General features: G+C 44.5%; 1 protein-coding gene across 1 annotated transcript; it reads right to left on the reverse strand.

Annotated features, from left to right (window-relative positions):
- Positions 1 to 1,035: 1,035 nt before the first annotated feature.
- Positions 1,036 to 14,600, reverse strand: Ldaf1 (lipid droplet assembly factor 1). Its single transcript, XM_047534369.1, has 5 exons — positions 14,473 to 14,600; positions 12,056 to 12,255; positions 5,991 to 6,159; positions 5,397 to 5,535; positions 1,036 to 1,556 (listed from the first exon to the last, which is right to left on the reverse strand). The coding sequence occupies exons 2-5, from the start codon at positions 12,149 to 12,151 to the stop codon at positions 1,475 to 1,477; spliced, it is 486 nt and encodes a 161-aa protein (XP_047390325.1). The 5' UTR covers positions 12,152 to 12,255; positions 14,473 to 14,600; the 3' UTR covers positions 1,036 to 1,474.
- Positions 14,601 to 18,863: the final 4,263 nt, after the last annotated feature.

Raw genomic sequence — 18,863 nt, forward strand, 5'->3', positions numbered from 1 at the left:
TCCTCAGCAGAAAACAGCTCTCTTGCCAGGTTCAGAGTGCTGACTGCAGCAGCTGCAGCTGGGACTTCCATGTTTGACAGGTCTGCCTGAAAAAGCAGCTCATTCTGTAAAAAGCAGGAGTGAGGTCACCTTAGCTCCTAGATCCAGCTGTGCCTGAAGATCTCCCCGTTGGCTTTTTGGTTGCGTGAAACTAATCCCTCTTCCCGTAACCCCTACTTTTTTTTTTTTTTTTTAAGCAATTTTAATTGGGTGTCTATCGTTGGCAACTAAAACACCCATATTAACCAGGATCTGCCATGAAATCAACAGAGAAGGAATAGGCAGATGCTATGCAAGTGTCTCCCAAAGGACCTTGTGTTAAAGGCTTCATCACCAACCTGTGGCTCTATTATTGGGAGGCAGTAGAACCTTTAGGAAATGGCACCTTGTGAAAGGAAGTTAGATCACTGGGGAGGGGGGTGGTGGCATCCGTCCCTTGAAGAGGACATGCGGTCCTCAGCCTGCTCTTTTTGCTTCCAAACTGCCACGGCCCTGCTCTGCCACATCCTGCCATGATGTACTGCGCTCACATGTACAGGCTGAAATTAACAGGGCCAAGGGACCATGGACTGAAACCTGCGAAACTGAGTCAAATCGACCGTTCTCTCATAAGGTTGGTATCTCAGGTATTTTGTCACAGTTACAGAAAGCTGACTGATGCAGCCTTCTGGCATATGGAGTCTGAAGGGGCAGATTTTTTTTTAAAGTTGACTCAAATATTTAATAAAATCCCATAGCAAATAAGCTACTGAAGTAGAAATCACACAGGATATTTTATTTTTACTTTGAAGTCCTTTCACTCTTTTTTTTTAAAGAAATGGCTGAATAGGACAAGTACTTTAAAATAATACAAAAGTATCAAGTGCAAATATGTAAAAGGTCAAAAGCACTTAATAGCACTCAACAGTAACAGTGGAAACTACACCTTTAGACTTTTTCAAAAAGACTTCTGGTCACAAAGTTAAGTTTGGATTCTTCCAACTCTTAAGAGGCCCCTATTCCCAAATGTCATTGTTCTTTGTGATAAAAAGCAAATAAGGCAGAAGAGCTGGTTCTTTTTTGGATTTTTTTTTTTCTCCTTTTGTTTCAAATGAGTGAAAAACAGCTTCCCTTGTTTCAAAAAGAAAAACAAATACCCTCAAAAATAATTCACTATTACCCCCAGTTGGGACTCTGGACATAAACTGTGAGGCTCTGGGGTCAAGTGGCCAGAGCCCAGATCCCTGCCAAGGTCAAATCTGCACACATGGAGTGTGGGGTAGGGAGAGGCCACACTGTCCACCCCAGGATTTTACACACAGTGAGTGGAAAGGCCAGAGGACACATCTATGGGTGCCTGAATGTCCAGCCCCTCCTGAGCCATAATCCCAAGGGGCAAGTGTGACCTAACAGCTTTCTCGAGATGCTGGAGAAGCCCGTGGTTCCGATCGGCCGGTCATTCCTGGTAGAGTCCCTCGAAGTCTGCGGCCTTCATAGCCAGCTGACAGTCGGGGCTGGGGTTCTGCTGTGTCAGCAGCCTGTTGGTGACAGGGTGAAAAAGGTCAGCACAGGCCCCTCTAAAGAGCATGCTAAGAGCACCCCGCTGAACAGATGACATTCTCTGCTGTTTATTTTAGCTGCCACTTGTCACCACACCAGATGTGAGGCTAAATCCATTTTAGGGATGAGGAAACTGAGGGCATGGAAGGTTAAAACGACTGGGTGACAGGCAGCGTTATGGCCCCTCTCCCCACTTCTAATCTGGGATTGTGTTTGCCCCAGTTGTCTGTGTGTGTGCCAACAATCTAGAGAGAAACAGGGTGAGCAATGGCTTTCTTCACCACTAGAAGACCACTGAGATCAGAGAGGTTAAGCAGTTTGTTCAAGATCACACTGCTAAATAGCAGCAGGTAGGGATTCAGACAAATCTGATTCTTATTAGTTTTTTCCTTCAATGGAAGGAAAGTTATAGGGAAAAGAGAAATTGGTCTACTTTTTTTAGTCCCTGTGACTGCAGGTTCAAAGGTGAGGGGAGATGGTGCTAATGATATTAGCCTAGTGACTTCCCGTCGCTGTGACCCACTGTGGGTGCCACGCCAGAGTTGCTCACCAGTACCTTATGAGTTAACGCTACAGAAGATTAGGGAGCTCAGTGCTCCCAGGTTGGAGTTGCCACCTGACAAAGCTCTGGCCAATGAAGTGTGCTGGGGAGAATAAGGAGAGGACGTGGGAAAGAGTCCACCTGATTTTTTTTTTTTAACTTTTTTTGCTTCCTTCATCCTGTCTTGAATGCAGCTGGAATACCCAGAGGCACAGACGCTATCTGTGGCCTGGGATGGCAAAGCCGACAGGCAGAAGGTACATGCTACGTCCACGATACCACGGAGTGGCTGTGCCAGTCTTTTGGTTTCTTTTGTTTGTTTGGAATTTCCGCAATGCAACAGTGCTGGGGCCTCGAACCTGGGTCTCCAGCTTGAGAGGCAAGCACTCTACGTGATGGGCCATATCGCCAGCACTGTGCCAGTCTTTTGTTACACAACAGACATAAAACCTTACTTGTTTAAGTTAGTATCTACTTGAGTTTTCTAATTTATTTTTCATTACTTGGCACTTGAAGCATTCCTATTTGGTAACAAAAAAAAAACTAAGAAGACTCCTCCTCTTAGGTAAAGATGTGAGGTGGCGAGGTGTGCTCTGGCTGCCTTGGAGACAAGTGTGAGATAAGGAGAAGGAATTCTGGTGGCTCTACAAATAGACACCGGCTGCTTGGGCTCCTGATCTCCCCCTCCAACTGCAGGCCCGAGGAGGCCTCGCCAGCTCCTAACTAAGCAGCATGGTCTTTCCTTCTCCTGGGAGGCTAGTTGATTTACATAGGAGGAGGTCAAAATACCATTGAGCTGATTCTCATTAGAAAGAACATCTTTTAGGTTTTGTTGTTTGTTTATGGCCTTGAACTTGCAATCTTCCTGCCTTGCCTCCCAAGTTGCTGGATTACAGGTATGTACTACCGTGCCTGGCCTTTTTTTTTTTTTTTTTTTTTTCATTTTCTTTTAAAAAACACTTTAGTTGTGTTATCTTTTATGTGTTAGGGTCAAAATCCCATTAAATCATGAAATACACTGAAGAGCTCCTCTTTTCTACTCATGCTTTGGATTATCTAGGGAGGGAGTTATCATCTTCAGTTTTAAGGTTTCTTTAATACCAGGGTTCACAGGTGACAGCAATTTTCAAAATAACATAACACATCATATAATATGCCCTTTTCCACTCTCATTCCCTCATGTGTGAACAGTGGAGTTCTTCACAGGATATCTGGAAGATATGCATGACTCAATGAACCGATATTCTCCAAATGACCAATGCACAGTTACAAAATCACACATGGAAAGACCCGTTAAATGCAAGACAGACCAGTGGATTTTCAAAATTAACAGAATACAAGAACTTCACCTTTCAGCTAACCTTTCAGAAACTATCACCTAAACACCATCACAGAAGAGCATCCAGTCATCTGTAAAGTTTCTGCCCCTCACAACTACACATTTGTGAGGTGGGATCCTCTTCAAATCCATCAACCAGAACAACATGCCACAATGGGACACATGCAGGTGACAAATGGGAACCCAGCTGACTTATATTAGGGGAGATGTTCAAGAGATTTGTAAAACATAAAACAATGCCACTTATTAATTTCATTTTGGAAAATATAGTTGCTTTTTTGTTTCTTATATCAACAGGTAATATTCTTCCTTTTAAGTGAATAGTTTTAGTATTTCTGTTGTAATTTCTAACAGGGTATTGATACCATTAACTCCCATAAACAAAAGCTCCTTGGGTGCCTCAGTAATTTTTAAGAAGGCAAAAGGAGTCCTGGGATCAAAAAGTGTAAGAATCTCCACCCAAGTGAAAACCACAGGTCCTCTAGGGAAGAGTAGGGGAGGATAAGGAGGTCAGGGACAGATCCTGGAAATACTTTTCAATCACTTCATTGATAAAACAGCCATTCAGATTTTGCTACTTCTTTTGGTATGATTTTTAAGAACAGGGTGCATAGGCAGGGAGGGATTTTGGCTCAGAAACATCACCCTCAAAAAACCAAATAGGCCTCTGTTTCTCTTTTTATTTCCTTTAAGCATGATAGTGATCAAAGTCATTTTAGAAAAGTTGAATGTGACTCCAGGGGTATCAACTAAGCTATCCTGTGGAACCACTGAGTGATATAAAAATTACACCCATTTCAACATTATCGATGACAACAGGGCTCTTCTGTACAAGAACAAAACGCAGGGTACCAGTTCTTTTAGAGCAAGGGTTGGCAACCCATGGCCTGTGGGTCAAATCCAGCCAGTTGGTAGTGTAAATAAAGTTTTATTGGAACACAGCTGTGCCCACTCACTTGCTTATTGTCTGAGCTGCTTTTGTGCTATAGCAGCAGAGTCTAACAGTTGTAAGAAGAGAGCAAAGGCCTACAAAACTTCAAATATTTACTATCTGGCCCTTTCCAGAAGTTTCCAAGAGTCACTCGGTGTCTTGGATAAGAAAGCTTTAGAGTTCACACCGGGATTTAAGTCCCTTCTCTGCTACACTCAAGCTTTGGGATGTGGTTTCATATCCCTTATCCTAGCATGCAGCTGGTTGTGAGGACTGCACGAGATGAAGCCTGGAAAGTGCTCAACAGATACCAGCCACTGTTCAAATGACCAAGAGTTAAAAACCTACCCCCGGGATGAAAAGCAAGCATAAAAAGTGTCACCTCTGAAAATCCTAAAGAAGGGCAGCACACCACAGACAAGCACGGTGTTTCCTGGGAAACTTCAACACAGCTGGCTTTCCCACTGGCATCTGAACAGATCACCACTGCTCCTCCAGTCAAGGCCGGGAGGCACAGTGTGTGAAGAACATCTACGTAGTCACACATGAGCCTGGTACTTGGCACACTGAGAAACCCACCCTCTGAAGAGCACAGGGCATCAGGCAGACTATGGGGACAGCAGATTCTGGCTCCTGTGCCACTCTGGAGGATGAAGTAAAAAAATGGGCCATTTTTCTCCTGTTGTTTTCCTCCCTACTCTCACCCTGCCCCAAAGAACACTTTGACTTTTGTAAAGGAAATCAACATCCTTGGAAAGGAATGGATGACTACCTCACAGAGCTGCCATGACAATGAAATGAGGTCTGTGTGTGATGGATGAAGGTGATAATCGTTTGTTTGAAACTCCACTGTGAATTCCCATTTGATGTCTGATGTGTACTGAGAACGAATGAGGAACACCTGCCTCTTACAGTTTGGCTTCCAGACACCAACTGGGGTTAGGACATTGTCCATGAAAATCCCCCCAAACAGCCATGATTACATTGTTCCCTTGACATGTATTTACCTGGGAGAAAACCAGAAGCTGATGAGGCTGGATATCACCATGTAGGATGCCATGATTGTCGCCGACATTGCGACTGATACAAAGCCCAAGCCACAGAGGACACAAAGCAGTGAGAGGCCACCCACAGAGATGACCAGTCCTAGGAAGAGAACATGGTTACAAGAAATATTTATCTAAAACGGGTTGAAAATGGGCAGACCCTGGGCCAGTGTGTTTTTAAAAATGACAGATAACTTGGATTTTGTTAAGTGAGATTTCCCCCCAAAATCGATTTCTGGCATTATTTAATATGGAGTGGGTCTCAGTGCATAGCAACTGGCTGGCCCCATGGTTACCTCCAATCCCCACTATTCACAAATTGTATCACATTTGGGCCTCTGTGCTTGTTTTTGTTACCTACTGAATTTGAGGCTCAGAGAGAGTAAACAACTTGTTCAAAATCATACCGGTGGAGGTGGGCTACCAATGAGGACGCCAGAGTCCATGTTTTAACTGCGCTGACAAGCCACCTCACTTCAGAAATGGGAACCTTTGACAGACACCCAGTCAACACTGCCCTCCCCATGCAGTCATTCTCCGATGCTGAGCAGATACCTTCCAGTAATATGACCCCCACAAGGGCAGCCAAGGAGGTGAACACCACGAGGAGCAGGAAGATCCCAACAGGGACGGCTGACACAGCAATGAACACCAGCACGGTGAGGGCCAGAAAGGGATGCCTGTCCAGATACTGACCCACTGGAGACTTCGTGAAGGCAACTACCTGTAGGCAAAGGACAAAGAGAAGGAACTGAGCCCACGTCTGCACCCCAGGTTGAATGAATCCGCCAAGCTGTGGGAAGTACAACCAACACTCATCAAGGTGGAGGGTTCTTAAGCAAGATGTCACTTCAAGACTTCTCCTAAGACAGTCACTTGGACAGCAATGTAAGGCAGCTGTGGGACAGGAGGCAAGTTTGAGGTCCCCATCCAATGGCAGGATTTATGAGCGGACAGACATGAGAACGTAATTTGCACACAGTAGTCCCCAAAACACAAGTGCCTCCTAGAGAAGGGTTCGCCTAGGTGATTCAAATGGTGAGATTTTGGGAGCAGCTGGAAACAGGAGGGTATGACAGTTTATGCTGATGGCAGCCAAGTGTTGGGTTCACCCTGCTGAAATAGAAAAGACTGTTCCTTGAAGCCATGGGCATCTGTCTTGTGGTTTTAGTAATGCCTCTTAAGGAGAAGTCTCTCAAGGCATGCCAATTTCACTTCCTGGTAGGTTACAAAATGGTATAATGCCACTGGCCATGCTGCTTCCTCACTAAAGACCTTGCTATTCAGCTTCTCTATTCTCTAGCCAGAGGTGACTGTACCAGGGCTGCCCGGCTCAGACACCCATTACTAGAGCCCAGTGAGATCCCAAGTTAGGGCACTGACGGTGAGAGGGAGGGCAGGAAGAGCTCTCGGCTGCTTTCTGTTCTAGTCCAGGTGTATCCTTAGCAAAGAGCCCAGGAAGAGGCTCAGCACTCAGCAGGGCATGCAGGGAATGGATCCTGCCTGGAAGGGACCCCTATGCGGCAAGAGGAGCAGATGAAGCTGGAGCACCCAGATAGCAGGCACAATTTACATCTTAAAACTGGTAACTGAAATTTATTTAGGTACTAGAGAAGTTTTTAAGTACGTTTCAAATAGATTGATCAGGTAAATCTAGTTTTTTAAATCGGAAATGAGTACTAATTTGTTTTAACATATGAAAATAAAGAATACAGGATACCTTATTAATGATATTCCATATTATTACATGCTAAAATTATAATGTTCTGGGTATAAATTATATCGTTCTGGGTTACATAAAATATATTATTAAAATTAATTTTTTTTCTGTTTTCTAAAGTGACCACTAAAATAAATTATATATGTTACTCACATAATATTTCCAATGGACATGACATGTTTAAACTTTACCTCCATGGGGTGGAATGGAGCAGACTGGGGACTTTTGAGCAGAACTGTGAAGAAACTGAAAAAGCAATTCAAGGAAGAAAAACCTGGCACTTGTGTGAAGAGGCAATTAGGGCAACCTGCAGGAAATCAGGCAAGAAACACTAATGGCCAAATCTGGGCTGATGGCAGAGGGGTAGAAGAGGGAGATGTGGCCTGGCAGTGGAATGAAAGATCAACAGGACTTAGGGAACCTAACAGGAATTAGTTTGGTATGGGAACCAAGACGAGAAAGGAAAGACAGTCCTGCTTTCAGCTCTTAAGGAAATCACCTTCTTCTGAGTCTGGGCTCTATAACCAAAAGGGCAGTTATTCAGATATGCAGAGACCATTTTCAGACTCAACCAGCTTAAACCGTCTTCTCCCAGGAAGAAGGACCTGCTAGGCCCCTGTGTCAGGAAGGGGAGGGCAGTTCAGCCACACCTAAGGATAAGAATATCCATTAGACACGCAGGTGCCAGGCACTGTTTTGACTGCTTTCCCTACTTCCTCACGTATTTCTGCCTAAAGTGCTCTGAGGCAGGCGATGAGGAACGAGCTGACATTATCTAAAGCCAGGGGTTAGAACATCACAATCACATTTGCACTCTCACAGCAACAGAGGGACACAGCAGGAGGATGAAGTGAGGGACCTTGTCCTGCGGCAACGTGCTCTGGACTCCCCATCCCCATCCTGGAGGCACATGGTCCCCACCTGCACTTTACAGGTGCAGTGCTGCACTGAACAACCTGGGGATGTCAGGCTAGGAGAAAATGGTGCTGCCATGTTTCAGGCTCCCTGTGAAGGCATCTCAAATGGCATCGCGGACAATCTTCACAACACGACTGTGGGCCTGGCCTTGCTTATTCTAGAAAACAGGACATGTAAATAAGCTGAATTGACTTGTCCAAGGTCAGACAAAGGTGATTTATTTGTAAATACAAACCCTGGCATGGGAGGTTACAAAGCAGGGACCAGGTGGTCAGGATCTGAGGACATGAAGACTCCACTCAGGCTCTGGCGTTAGAATGTGAAAGACAATCGGTGACTCACTGTCTCTTGCTGCCAGAGAGCAGGAGGGTGAGGGGTGAGGACTATTTGAAACCACTGGTAACCAAAAGTCAAAGGTGCCCTGTGACAGCCACTCCCACGTGACAGTCCCCCAGTGCCGCCTGGCATGGGATTCAGAGTTGGCACAAGGGTGCACAGGAGTGTTTGTTCAGGAACATCCTTTGTGTCAGGGAAGGTTCAGCAGAAGAAAACCATGTTGGTGGAGAAAATCCACATTAGGGAGTGCCACCATGTTATCCACCTAACTCATGGGCCACCTCTCCTCTTCCCCGAGAACAGCGCCCTCCCAGGAGGAGCCATGAATGAAAGTCCCCAGCCCAGCAGCCAGCTCCATTGTCACAGGTGAGGGGGCCTGTGAGATTCTTGCTCCCAGGAATCAGGCATTGATCCCAGGTCCCTAAGGGGAGGGCTTCAGTTGGGTGCTGAAGGAGAAGGAAGGAGTCGAAGGTGCCAGCCTCGACAACCACGTTTGCCCACATGAATGAAAAGGCCAAGGAATCAGGCTACAGAGGAAAAGAATGAAGCAGAGACAGAGAAGCTAACCTGCCTGACCCCGACTCCTTCTGAGGCTCAGCCCTGCTTCACTCCCTGCCCTTGGCTTCTAAGGTAGCCTTACATTTCCCAAACGCCTGGAAGGTCCCATCTCTTGAGCAGGTTCCTGTATCTCAGTCTAAAAATAAGACAATAAAATCCTGACCAGTTTTCCCAGAAGAGATGATACACACTCCATCTGATGCCCAGCTATTCTTATCTGGAGTTTCAAGGGTTCATTAACATATTAGGAAAGGGGACAGATTATGTGGGGGAAAGAAATCAACTGAATTTCCTGATGATGAGGGGATGGCTATGTCAATTATGGTGTGTCAATCTGATGTCCTTGCTGATGGACCCCTGGGCAACAACTGTTCTGAAGATCCACACATCAACGTAGGAAAGCTGCAAGGTTCATCAGGCAAAAACAAAAATCCAGAAATACATCTGTTGTGATACGACCAGCAATAAGTAAAAATTACATACTGAAGCATCAAAATAATTAGTAATAATAATCACCACCACTGGGTGATTTGCCCCCCTTTTCCCTCTTAATCACTTCACTGAGTTGTCAATACAATTAATATTAATACAGTTAATATGATTTTAAAAATTTAGAAGATACTCCATGGCAGGACTATCTGAAAACATCAGGATGTAGATAGCTAATAATTTTTTCCTATGGCTAGGAGTGGGTTGGCCTGGTAGCTATCTCACCCAAACCTATTCCAGTGAACACATGATGAGGAACTGAGAGGAAGAAATGCCAACAAGTGAGTTCCTCTGCATTGAAATGCACACCTCAGAAGGCAGATGTAAATATTAACTAAGTTAAGGCCTGCCAAAGGCCTAGCACAGTGCGTGGCGTATAGTAAGTGCTCAATGTTGATGAATATAGAGTCAATTCTTATTATTTGTGAATTCCACATCTGAGAACTGTCTACTCACTAACATTTATTTGTAACCTCACAAATGACACTTCTGGCTTTTGAGGACTAGTAGATGTGTACACAGCAGTGAAAAGCTCAGTCACCTGATGTACATTCCCAGCTGAATGGAGAAAATCAAGGAAAACTTAAGGAGAAACTCTGCCTTCTTGTTTCAGTCCTTTCAGTGTGTCCTTATCAGATATGTTAGTCAGCTTTCCACTATAACAAAAACCATAGATAAGTGACTTAGAAAAGGTGTATTTTGGCACAGTTTTGGAGGTTCCAGTTCATGATCGGTTGGCCCCCTTGCTTTCAGGACTGTGGCCAGACAGCATACCACAGCTGGAATGTGCTGTGGAGCAAAACCAGGGGGAAAAAAAGGAATGAGGAAGGAACTGGGAACCAATAATCTTCTAAAAGGGCCCAACCCCAGTGACCTAAGACCTCCCACTAGGCTCAACTCAGGAGTGCCACCCTGGGGACCGAGTCTTTAACACATCACATAAGCCTTTGGGGGACACTCAAGAGCCGAACAATAGCATCATATTTTAATGCCATAATTTCACACTTTTGTGCCTTTGGTTGGTGATTTCACTATTTAAAATGGTCTCAAGCGTTGTGCTGTAGTGTTGCCTAGTATTCCTAAGGACAAAGACGTGCCATATGAAGAAAAATTCAGGAGTTGAACACACACGTATTTGTTCGATACATGAGATACAGTGTTGTTGGCCCTGAGTTCAATGTGAATGATTGACAACACATATTAGTGTCTTTAAACAAAAATACACATAAAACAAGGTTAGGTATTGATCAGTTGATGAAAAAGTTACGACCAGAGGAGAGAAGGAACAAGTGTGTTTCCCCTAGGAGCAACGGTTTAGCACTTGCTGGTCCCATGTTTGTGGTCAATTCATAGAATGTAACTACCGCCAGTGATGAGACACAGCTATAAATGTGGAAGGGGCATGAGGACCTTTCTTACTGAGCTAACTTTTAATAACAAGATTCTTAGCCAACTGACTAGAAAGTTGCTTGACCAATTTAAAAATAGCTTGGCAGATCTACAGAGTGTCAGATGCATTCTGGAGTAAGTCCAGAAAGGACCTCTTTAATAGCTCAAGTAGACACTAGTGGGACTGTGCTGTCCCACAGAAAAAATCACAAAATAGTACAATACTGTTATGTGTGCATGTGTATTTTTATGGGCATAGTGCATAAAAAGTCTAGAAAGACATATGACAAAATGTTAATAGTCTTATTTATGAAAGTTACTTTGTTTTCCATGAAAAAAATGCTGAAAGGCATATAGAAGCAAGCAATAAATACCCAAGAAAACAGAATACACCCGAGTCCCATTGCCATCAAGTGGCTACAGAATACTTAAAAAGTAGCTCATTTGAATAGCAATGTCCTCTAAGTGTAAAATACAAATTGAATTTCAAATAGTACAAAAAAACAATGTCACATATCTCAAGAACTTTTTTCATTAGTAATTTTTATAATGATTACAGGTTTAAATGATACAATTTTGGATATATTAGATTAAATAAGATACATTCTTAATATTAATTCACTTACTTCTTTTTACTTATTAAATGTGGCTACTAGAAAATTTCATTATATATATGTGGTTCAAATTAAACTTCTAGTAGCTAGACAGCTGGATTTCTACTGGAACCTGGACTCAAATCTTAGATCGGGCTTTGGCCTCTCATTTTCAGAGTAACAGACAAGCCAAAATTAACAATAAAACCAGAAAAGGATGGTACCTGTGGCACAGCCAGAGAGTGCCCTCTCTAAATCTAGCTAAAGAATTGCCACTTGCCATTAGGGGTGATCATCCAACCAAATTTTGGTCCATGAGATAAAACTGGAAATGTGTGTGAATTCTTGGAAGTCTTCTTAAATTGAAAATGGGAATTTTTCAACCCTCTCTCCTCCCATTCTATTGTCTGGAATATGGATATGATGGCTGAAGCTCTTGGAGTCACACTGAACAATGAGTTTGAAGGTCACAACTCAGACATGGCAGGGTGGTGAGCTAGAAGAATCCCTAACTTACCTCCAAACTTCTTTTACTTAAGAAAGAAATAACTTACTATGTTAATTACATGAACGTTCAATCTCAGATTTTCCATTATATATAGTGATTGGAAACTGACCTTTGAGTTATTCTGGAAAGACTCTAGCAGCAAAGACAGCTTCCTCTGCAGCTCCTGCAAGTCCTTTAAGGTACTCGGGGACTCCTCTTTGGCCATCCTGGAACTCTCTTCAATCTCTTTGGGGATTAATCCTCCTGTTGATAAGTTCTCCAGTGTAGTGTGCTGTCCAGTCTCTCATGTTGCCCAGGTGCTTGCCATCACTGGGGAAATAAAAAAATTCTTAAACTATTAGTGGTCTTCATCCAACTGATTCAACAAGAGTTTCTACTAATCCCTACATGTTGATGGCAGGCATGCAGATGGAGGATGACTTGGCAATGTTAATCAAACTTTCAAATTTCACATACCTTGACACAGCAATCTATTTTTAGGACTCTAGGAAATAATCAGATACATCAAAACATACCAAAAGGATGTGCATCACATTTGTTTATAGCATATAATGATTCATAAAAAAAAGAAGCTAGCTGTTCATTAATAAGAAAATGGTTAAATAATGATTAAATTCAGTCATTAAAATAATGGGGCTATTTACTTGATGACATGAAAAGATGTCCATAGTTTAAAAAAATACAAAATACTTCATTTTGTTACATATACATATAGATTTTCTCTATATTCTGCAGAGTAAAAGATGTAGGACATATAATAAAATGTAGTCTGAGAGCTTATATTTAATTTTTAGCCTGACAAATGCTGAAAAGAATACACAAAAAGCAAGACAGCTTCACTGCTTTACCCTGCCCACACTCCCGAACACCTTTCCCATACAACAGTGGCCTTGGCTGATTTCATTGGCTCCCAATGGCACTGTGCCTTAAATCACTATTTATGGGTAAGTCTCTTTCCACTAAGTAACAAGAGCCATGCCTCAGGGACAGACAGTGCCACAATTACACTCCCTGATCAAACTGCCTGGAACTCCTAGGACTGTCCAATCTCACATAGCTCTTATTAAAGGAAATTTGTTAAATTAGATAGGTTTTTAACATGGTTGAGTTTTTAAACAAGAAAAAAATCATTCTTACATTTCCCAGAAAAACAACTGTCTGGCTGGAAACATATCGTTTCCATTTCTGCCTTAGAACTAACCTCCTGACCTATGTATGGTACAAATACCTAATAGATTTTGTCACAGTGGTCAAAATTAACTGAGAGATCCTCACATTTATTGGCCATAATGAGTATCCCACACGCTGATTATGTGAGTTACAGGGGGGATATATAGCTACTAATATCTACAATGTCTAGATGCATATTAAAGCACATGTTAATCACCCCAACTAGAGATCATCACCCTTTGGACAGGGAAGGACTAATTCCTCCACCCCAGATTTTTTCTTTAAAGCTGCAGCAGGCAGATCATGACGCTGGGATGTTCCCAGCTCAGTTCCCTTAATCTCATCTCCGAAACTGGAAAAAACAAGCCCAAGTCCCCTTACAGGTCTCCTTTGGCCTGAGAAATCCAAGCGCTACCAGACCGGTTTGAGGAGTCGGATGTGGGCGAGAGAATGCCAAGGGCCACAGTCCTCAAATACATCTATCTGACCATCAATTCCCAGACTCCCTAGTCAAATGACTCCTCCTCTGAGGGGCCTCCGCTGGCACTGAGCAGGTGACAACCCTTACAAAGCCGATTTGATTTACCTTCTCTGCACCTTCGGGACTCACCCAAGCCAACCCCAGCCAATCAGCTCCTCCCCTTTCAAGTCTCCAAAGAAAGCCCGGGGCTCTCCCACCCTCGCGCCTCCCAGAGCAAACGGCTACCCAGAACATTCCAGCTGGGGAGGTGGGGGGGGGGGCGGGTCGCATCTCCTGATGGGGGCGGGAACTTCAGGGCGCTTCAATGCCCGAAGGCCTGGAGGCTCTAGAGGAGAAAGGGGTGTGACGCAGGTGTTGGAAAGGTCCCGGCATCTGAGAGGGCTCAGAGGCGGAAAAATGGGAACTCAGGGAGATTTGGGATGCGCACCCACCTTTGGTTCTTGCAACTCCCTTCTCTGCAATGACGGGGAAAGGGCTCCTCGGGAGAAGAGGACGGAATGGTGGAGGGGAGGGCACCCATTTTCACTGGTTACTAGGGAGGTGGTTTAATGTCGAGGGAGGACTCGACATCTTCCCAGCCAGGTTTCCCAGGAGAGGCCAGGGTCTAGCGCGCGGGATGGGGCCGACAACCCTTTTAACAAACACAGGTGTAGGTGGGAACGCGGTTTGGGTGGGGCGGGATGGACTGAGTCTCCTTCCACCCCGGTAAGTACCCAGTCGGGTCCCAACGACTCGGAGGCTTGAGACACCCTTGTAACTAACGCCGGCACCGAGCGCTACAGGCGCGGGGCCCAGCGCGCCTCTACTCCCCCAGCCTGGCCAGCAGGGTCCAGTCAGCCGGGCCCCGGGACCCCCAAGAAGCCTCGAGCTCTCACCTGGCGCTGGTGTCGCGCTGCCCCAGCCGCATCTGCTGGCGGAGCGCTGGGAGGCGCGAGGAGGAAGGAACACACTGGCGCGCGGCGGCCGCACCCGCTTCCGCCGCCCCACAGCTCCGTTCGGCCCCGCCCTCTGGAGCAACTCCGTTCGGCCCCGCCCCTCGGCTCGACTCGGCCCCGCCCTCTGGAGCGGCTCAGCTCGGCTGGGCTCGATTCAGCTGGGCTCGGCTCGATTCGGCTCGGCTCGGCTCGACTCGGCTCGACTCGGCTCGGCTCGGGTCCCCCCGCCCGCGAACCGAAGGGCTGGGCAGAGGCGCTGCAAACCCCGGGGCCGCAGCGCTTGCACATGTTTGAAGGGCCACCCCGACTAGCTCAGAGAGGGTTACGGATGAGGATTCTGAGACTTAGAGTGCTTTCCTACACCCATAGCCTGGAGTGACTATTCTCCGGCACACGCAGACAGGTGGACTGGCAGCTGAGAATGGGTTTTCGGAAGAACTTAGGGCTTCCCCTCCTAGATATCCAGAACCAACTCTTCTGGAAGCACCTCTGGAGTTGGAAACACGTGATGAGGTACCGCCTTGACTGGAAGGTTTTAACCATTACTCCTCAGATGCAAATGTTATCAGCCAGTGAGAACCTTAGAGACGGATTTGCATATTATCTCCATTTTACAGATGAAAAAATTGAGAGAGAGAAAAGGTAAATAAACCCAAATCCCACGGTTCACAAGGATCCAAGTCAGAGGGGGAACCCATGTTTCCTAGCTCCAAATCCAGACCTAAGGAGAGGATTTCTCAATACCAGTGCTCTTATGGGTGGGGAAGTTATATTTCTGGGCACAGAAATTCTGACCTGAGCACTGTGGGATCTTTAGTAGCACCTTGGTCTCTAATCAGTAGATACCATTAACAGGCCTCCCTTCAGCTTTGACATCCAAAAATGACCCCAAACGTGAGTGGGCGTGTGCAGACCAGCAGAGAAAGTTTCTAGTTTGAGAACCATTGCCCTTGAGCATCGGAGTAAAGACCATGGGCTGAGGTCCAGCAGTCCTGGGCTCTGGCCCCATGTCTGTTTCTTACAGTGTTACCTGGGAAGAGTTAACTCTGAGTCATGGCTTCATCTATAAAACCCAGGCACTGGTTGCTACTGAACAGTTTTTGGGCTCTTTCCATCCAAGGACCTGTGTAGACCTACCTCTTTTCTGTGGCCTCTGTCTATATCCACCTGGAAAATAACCCATTAGTTAGAGAGAGATGCCAGGTTTCTAGTGAGCACTGCTAACAATGATGGCTGTCAAGAATTTAGCAGCTATTGGGCGCATGGTAGAGCTTCAGAAATATTCAATGGTGTAATTCTACCACATTATATTTCTAAAAATCAAATAAGTAGGCAGGTGGATAGAGAAATAAGTTTAGGGATGATGAAGGTGGTCATTATGCATAAACCAAGGACTCCTGCTCTAAGTTTTCCACAGCAGCAGAAAAGGGGAGCTAACAGAGGAGATAGGAGACCATAGATAGACAAGTGTCTGTCCCTAAATTCCTTTTTTATTTTATTTTATTTTGGGGTAGTACTGGGGAGTGAACCCAGAGGTGCTTAACCACTGAGCCACATCCCCAGCCCTTTTTATTTAGAGAAAGGGTTTCACTGAGTTACTTAGGGCCTTGATAAGTTGCTGAGGCTGGCTTTGAACTCGCGATCCTCCTGCCTCAACCTCCCGAGCTGCTGGGATTACAGGGATGCACCACCATGCCCGGCTGTCCCTAAATTCTTAAGTTTCAGGCCATCTTGTCTGGCTTTGTGCACTTTGTTCAGCTGTAATGTGATGGGTTCCCTACCCAGGAAAAGATTCGTTTGTTTTCCTTAGACTAAAGCACTGTGGTCATCATTCCCTGGGGGGACCTTACTTTGAAAAGCTGAATTGGGCTTCCACTGGGATTTTTGTTTATGGTGCCATCTAGGGTCACCTCTGTGAATCCTCGAGTTCCTCCGACCTGTGTCATTTTTGTCACTGGTGTGGATCCGGCATCTTTCCATAGCATCAGGTCTTGGCTCTCGATGAACATTTAATGAATCAACTACAAAAGTCCACTTGCAGCCTCCCCTTTGCCTTTCCACAATGTCTCGTTGCAATGGACTAGATGTTTGTGTTTCTGCCAGTTTCACATTTTGAAGTCCTATGCCTAATGTGATAGTTTTGGGAAGTGGGGACATTGGGGAGGTGATTAGCTCATGAAAGTGAGGCTCTCATGAATGGGAGCTCTCTTGCCTCTTTCTGCCTTAAGAAGATATGAGAAGTTGACAGTCTACAACCTGAAGTGGAGGGGGGGTCCTCATTGGAACAATCCCCCTCCTCAGTCCACCCTGCCCCAACATCACCATGCTGACATCCAGATCTTGGCGTCCAAGCTTCCAGAACTGTGAGAGGTAAATTTCTGTTGTTTGTAAGCCTCCTAGTCTATGGTTCTTTGTTATAGGAGCCCCAGTGGACTAAGACGCTTGGCTGTAGGTAAGCAGTGATTTCAGGTCTCAGAAAAGATCTGCCAGGAACACTTGGCTCTGAGTAAGGAATGTATGACAATTTCCAAGCCACAGATTGAGACCCTGAATTGGTAACACCACCGAGACAGGAACAACTGGGGACCCAACTGAACTCTCCTCCCAGGTTAGCAGACTTTACAAATATACATATAGGACACTCAGTTGAATTTCAATTTCAGGTAAACAACAGATGACTTTTTGATATAAGTATCTCCCAAATATTGAGCGAGACATACTTATCCTGAAAACTTGTTTACCTGAAATTCTGATTTAACTGGGCATCCTGTGGTTTTTATCTGACAAACCTAGGCACTTGGAATTGAGGGGATTGAGGATCTTGAGACCCTCATTTTCTCTTGGAAATTATTGAAAAGAAAGATAAACCAGATGACAGAAAATTCTGGTGCAGGTGAGGAGGCCTGGGGGGAATGTAGCTTTATTCCCTTTGGCAAATATTTTATTTTTCATCTTTCCTCAGATTACATGTAGGTTTTTGGTTTAAGTCATGGAACAGTTTCCAATACCATGCTCAAGTCCCAGCTTTGCTGCTAAGCTAGCTGAGTGACTTTGGGCAGGTTAGGTTAAAAATGGAATGAAAAGATCTATCTTCTGGGTAGTTGAAAAGATCCAAAGAGATGATGTTCATTAAGTGCTTAGCACCTGTCGCAGATGATTGTGTATGTTCGCTATAGAAGTTATTGTAATAAATTGAAGCTATTATTATTGTATCATGTTGGTTTGATGATTTTGAACACAGCTAGTGTTTTAGGCACACAGAATTCAGATGTAGGCATGTCTTCTGCTCACACATAAGGTCATAGGTCTGATTAACCCTGAACCAGGTCCTTCCTAATTCTTTGCTTCCTCAGATAGGAGGTTTTACATGTGCTACAGGAGGCCTGATTATAACCCATTTCTGTCTAAACCAAAGTCTCAAACCCTTCCACTGGCTCATTTATTCCAATACTGTTTAAAACCTATATATAGTTGTCTCTCAGTATCCACAGGGGATTTGTTCCAGGACCCCTGCAGATACCAAAATCTTTATATGTTCAAGTCCCGTATGTAAAATGATGTAGTATTTGCATATAACTTTATACACACACCTTTCTGTACACTTTATATCATCTCTACATTACTTAAAATACCCAATGTAATGTAAGTGCTAAGTAAGTAGCTATTATACTGTATTGTTTAGGAAATAATGATGAGAAGAAAGACTGTATACATTCAGTACAAAAAAAAACCACATTTTTTCTTGAATATTTTTAATCCACAGGTGATTGAATCCCCAGATGTGGAACCCCCAGTTACAGAGGGCTGATGTATACACTTTATGGTAGAAAATAGAAATGGTATAAGAGATGAAAAGCTCAGGTTATTTTGGAAGTGTAGAAAGCCCAACTTTGAGGGTACAGTGATAAAAAGAATAAATGGAAGTACTTGGTGCTATGCAGTACTCTTCAAAGGAACTCAGAAATGTGTGTATTCTCACCATTTGACCCAGCTATCCCACTCCTTGACCTATACCCAAAGGACTTAAAATCAGCATACTACAGAGATACAGCCACAACAATGTTCATTGCTGCTCAATTCACCATAGCCAGATTGTGGAACCAACCTAGATGCCCTTCAGTTGATGAATGGATAAAGAAACTGTGGCATATATATACAATGGAATATTATTCTGCAATGAAGAATGATAAAATTATGGCATTTGCAGGCAAATGGATGAAATTGGAGAATATCATGCTAAGTGAGATAAGCCAATCTCAAAAAACTAAAGGACGAATGATCTCGCTGATAAGCGGATGAGGACATATAATGGGGGGTGGGAGGGGTTAGCA

The sequence above is a fragment of the Sciurus carolinensis genome, chromosome 18, assembly GCF_902686445.1.
Source record: "Sciurus carolinensis chromosome 18, mSciCar1.2, whole genome shotgun sequence".
NCBI lineage: Eukaryota > Metazoa > Chordata > Mammalia > Rodentia > Sciuridae > Sciurus > Sciurus carolinensis.

What these genes read in the sequence shown, in the direction of transcription:
- Ldaf1 (XM_047534369.1), bottom strand. Translation starts at nt 12,151, where the DNA reads ATGGCCAAAGAGGAGTCCCCGAGTACCTTAAAGGACTTGCAGGAGCTG. An exon ending in CTTTCCAGAATAACTCAAAG is followed by an intron (nt 6,160 to 12,055) that starts GTCAGTTTCCAA and finishes CTTTGCCTACAG; the next exon opens with GTAGTTGCCTTCACGAAGTC. An exon ending in GGGGGTCATATTACTGGAAG is followed by an intron (nt 5,536 to 5,990) that starts GTATCTGCTCAG and finishes TTCTCTTCCTAG; the next exon opens with GACTGGTCATCTCTGTGGGT.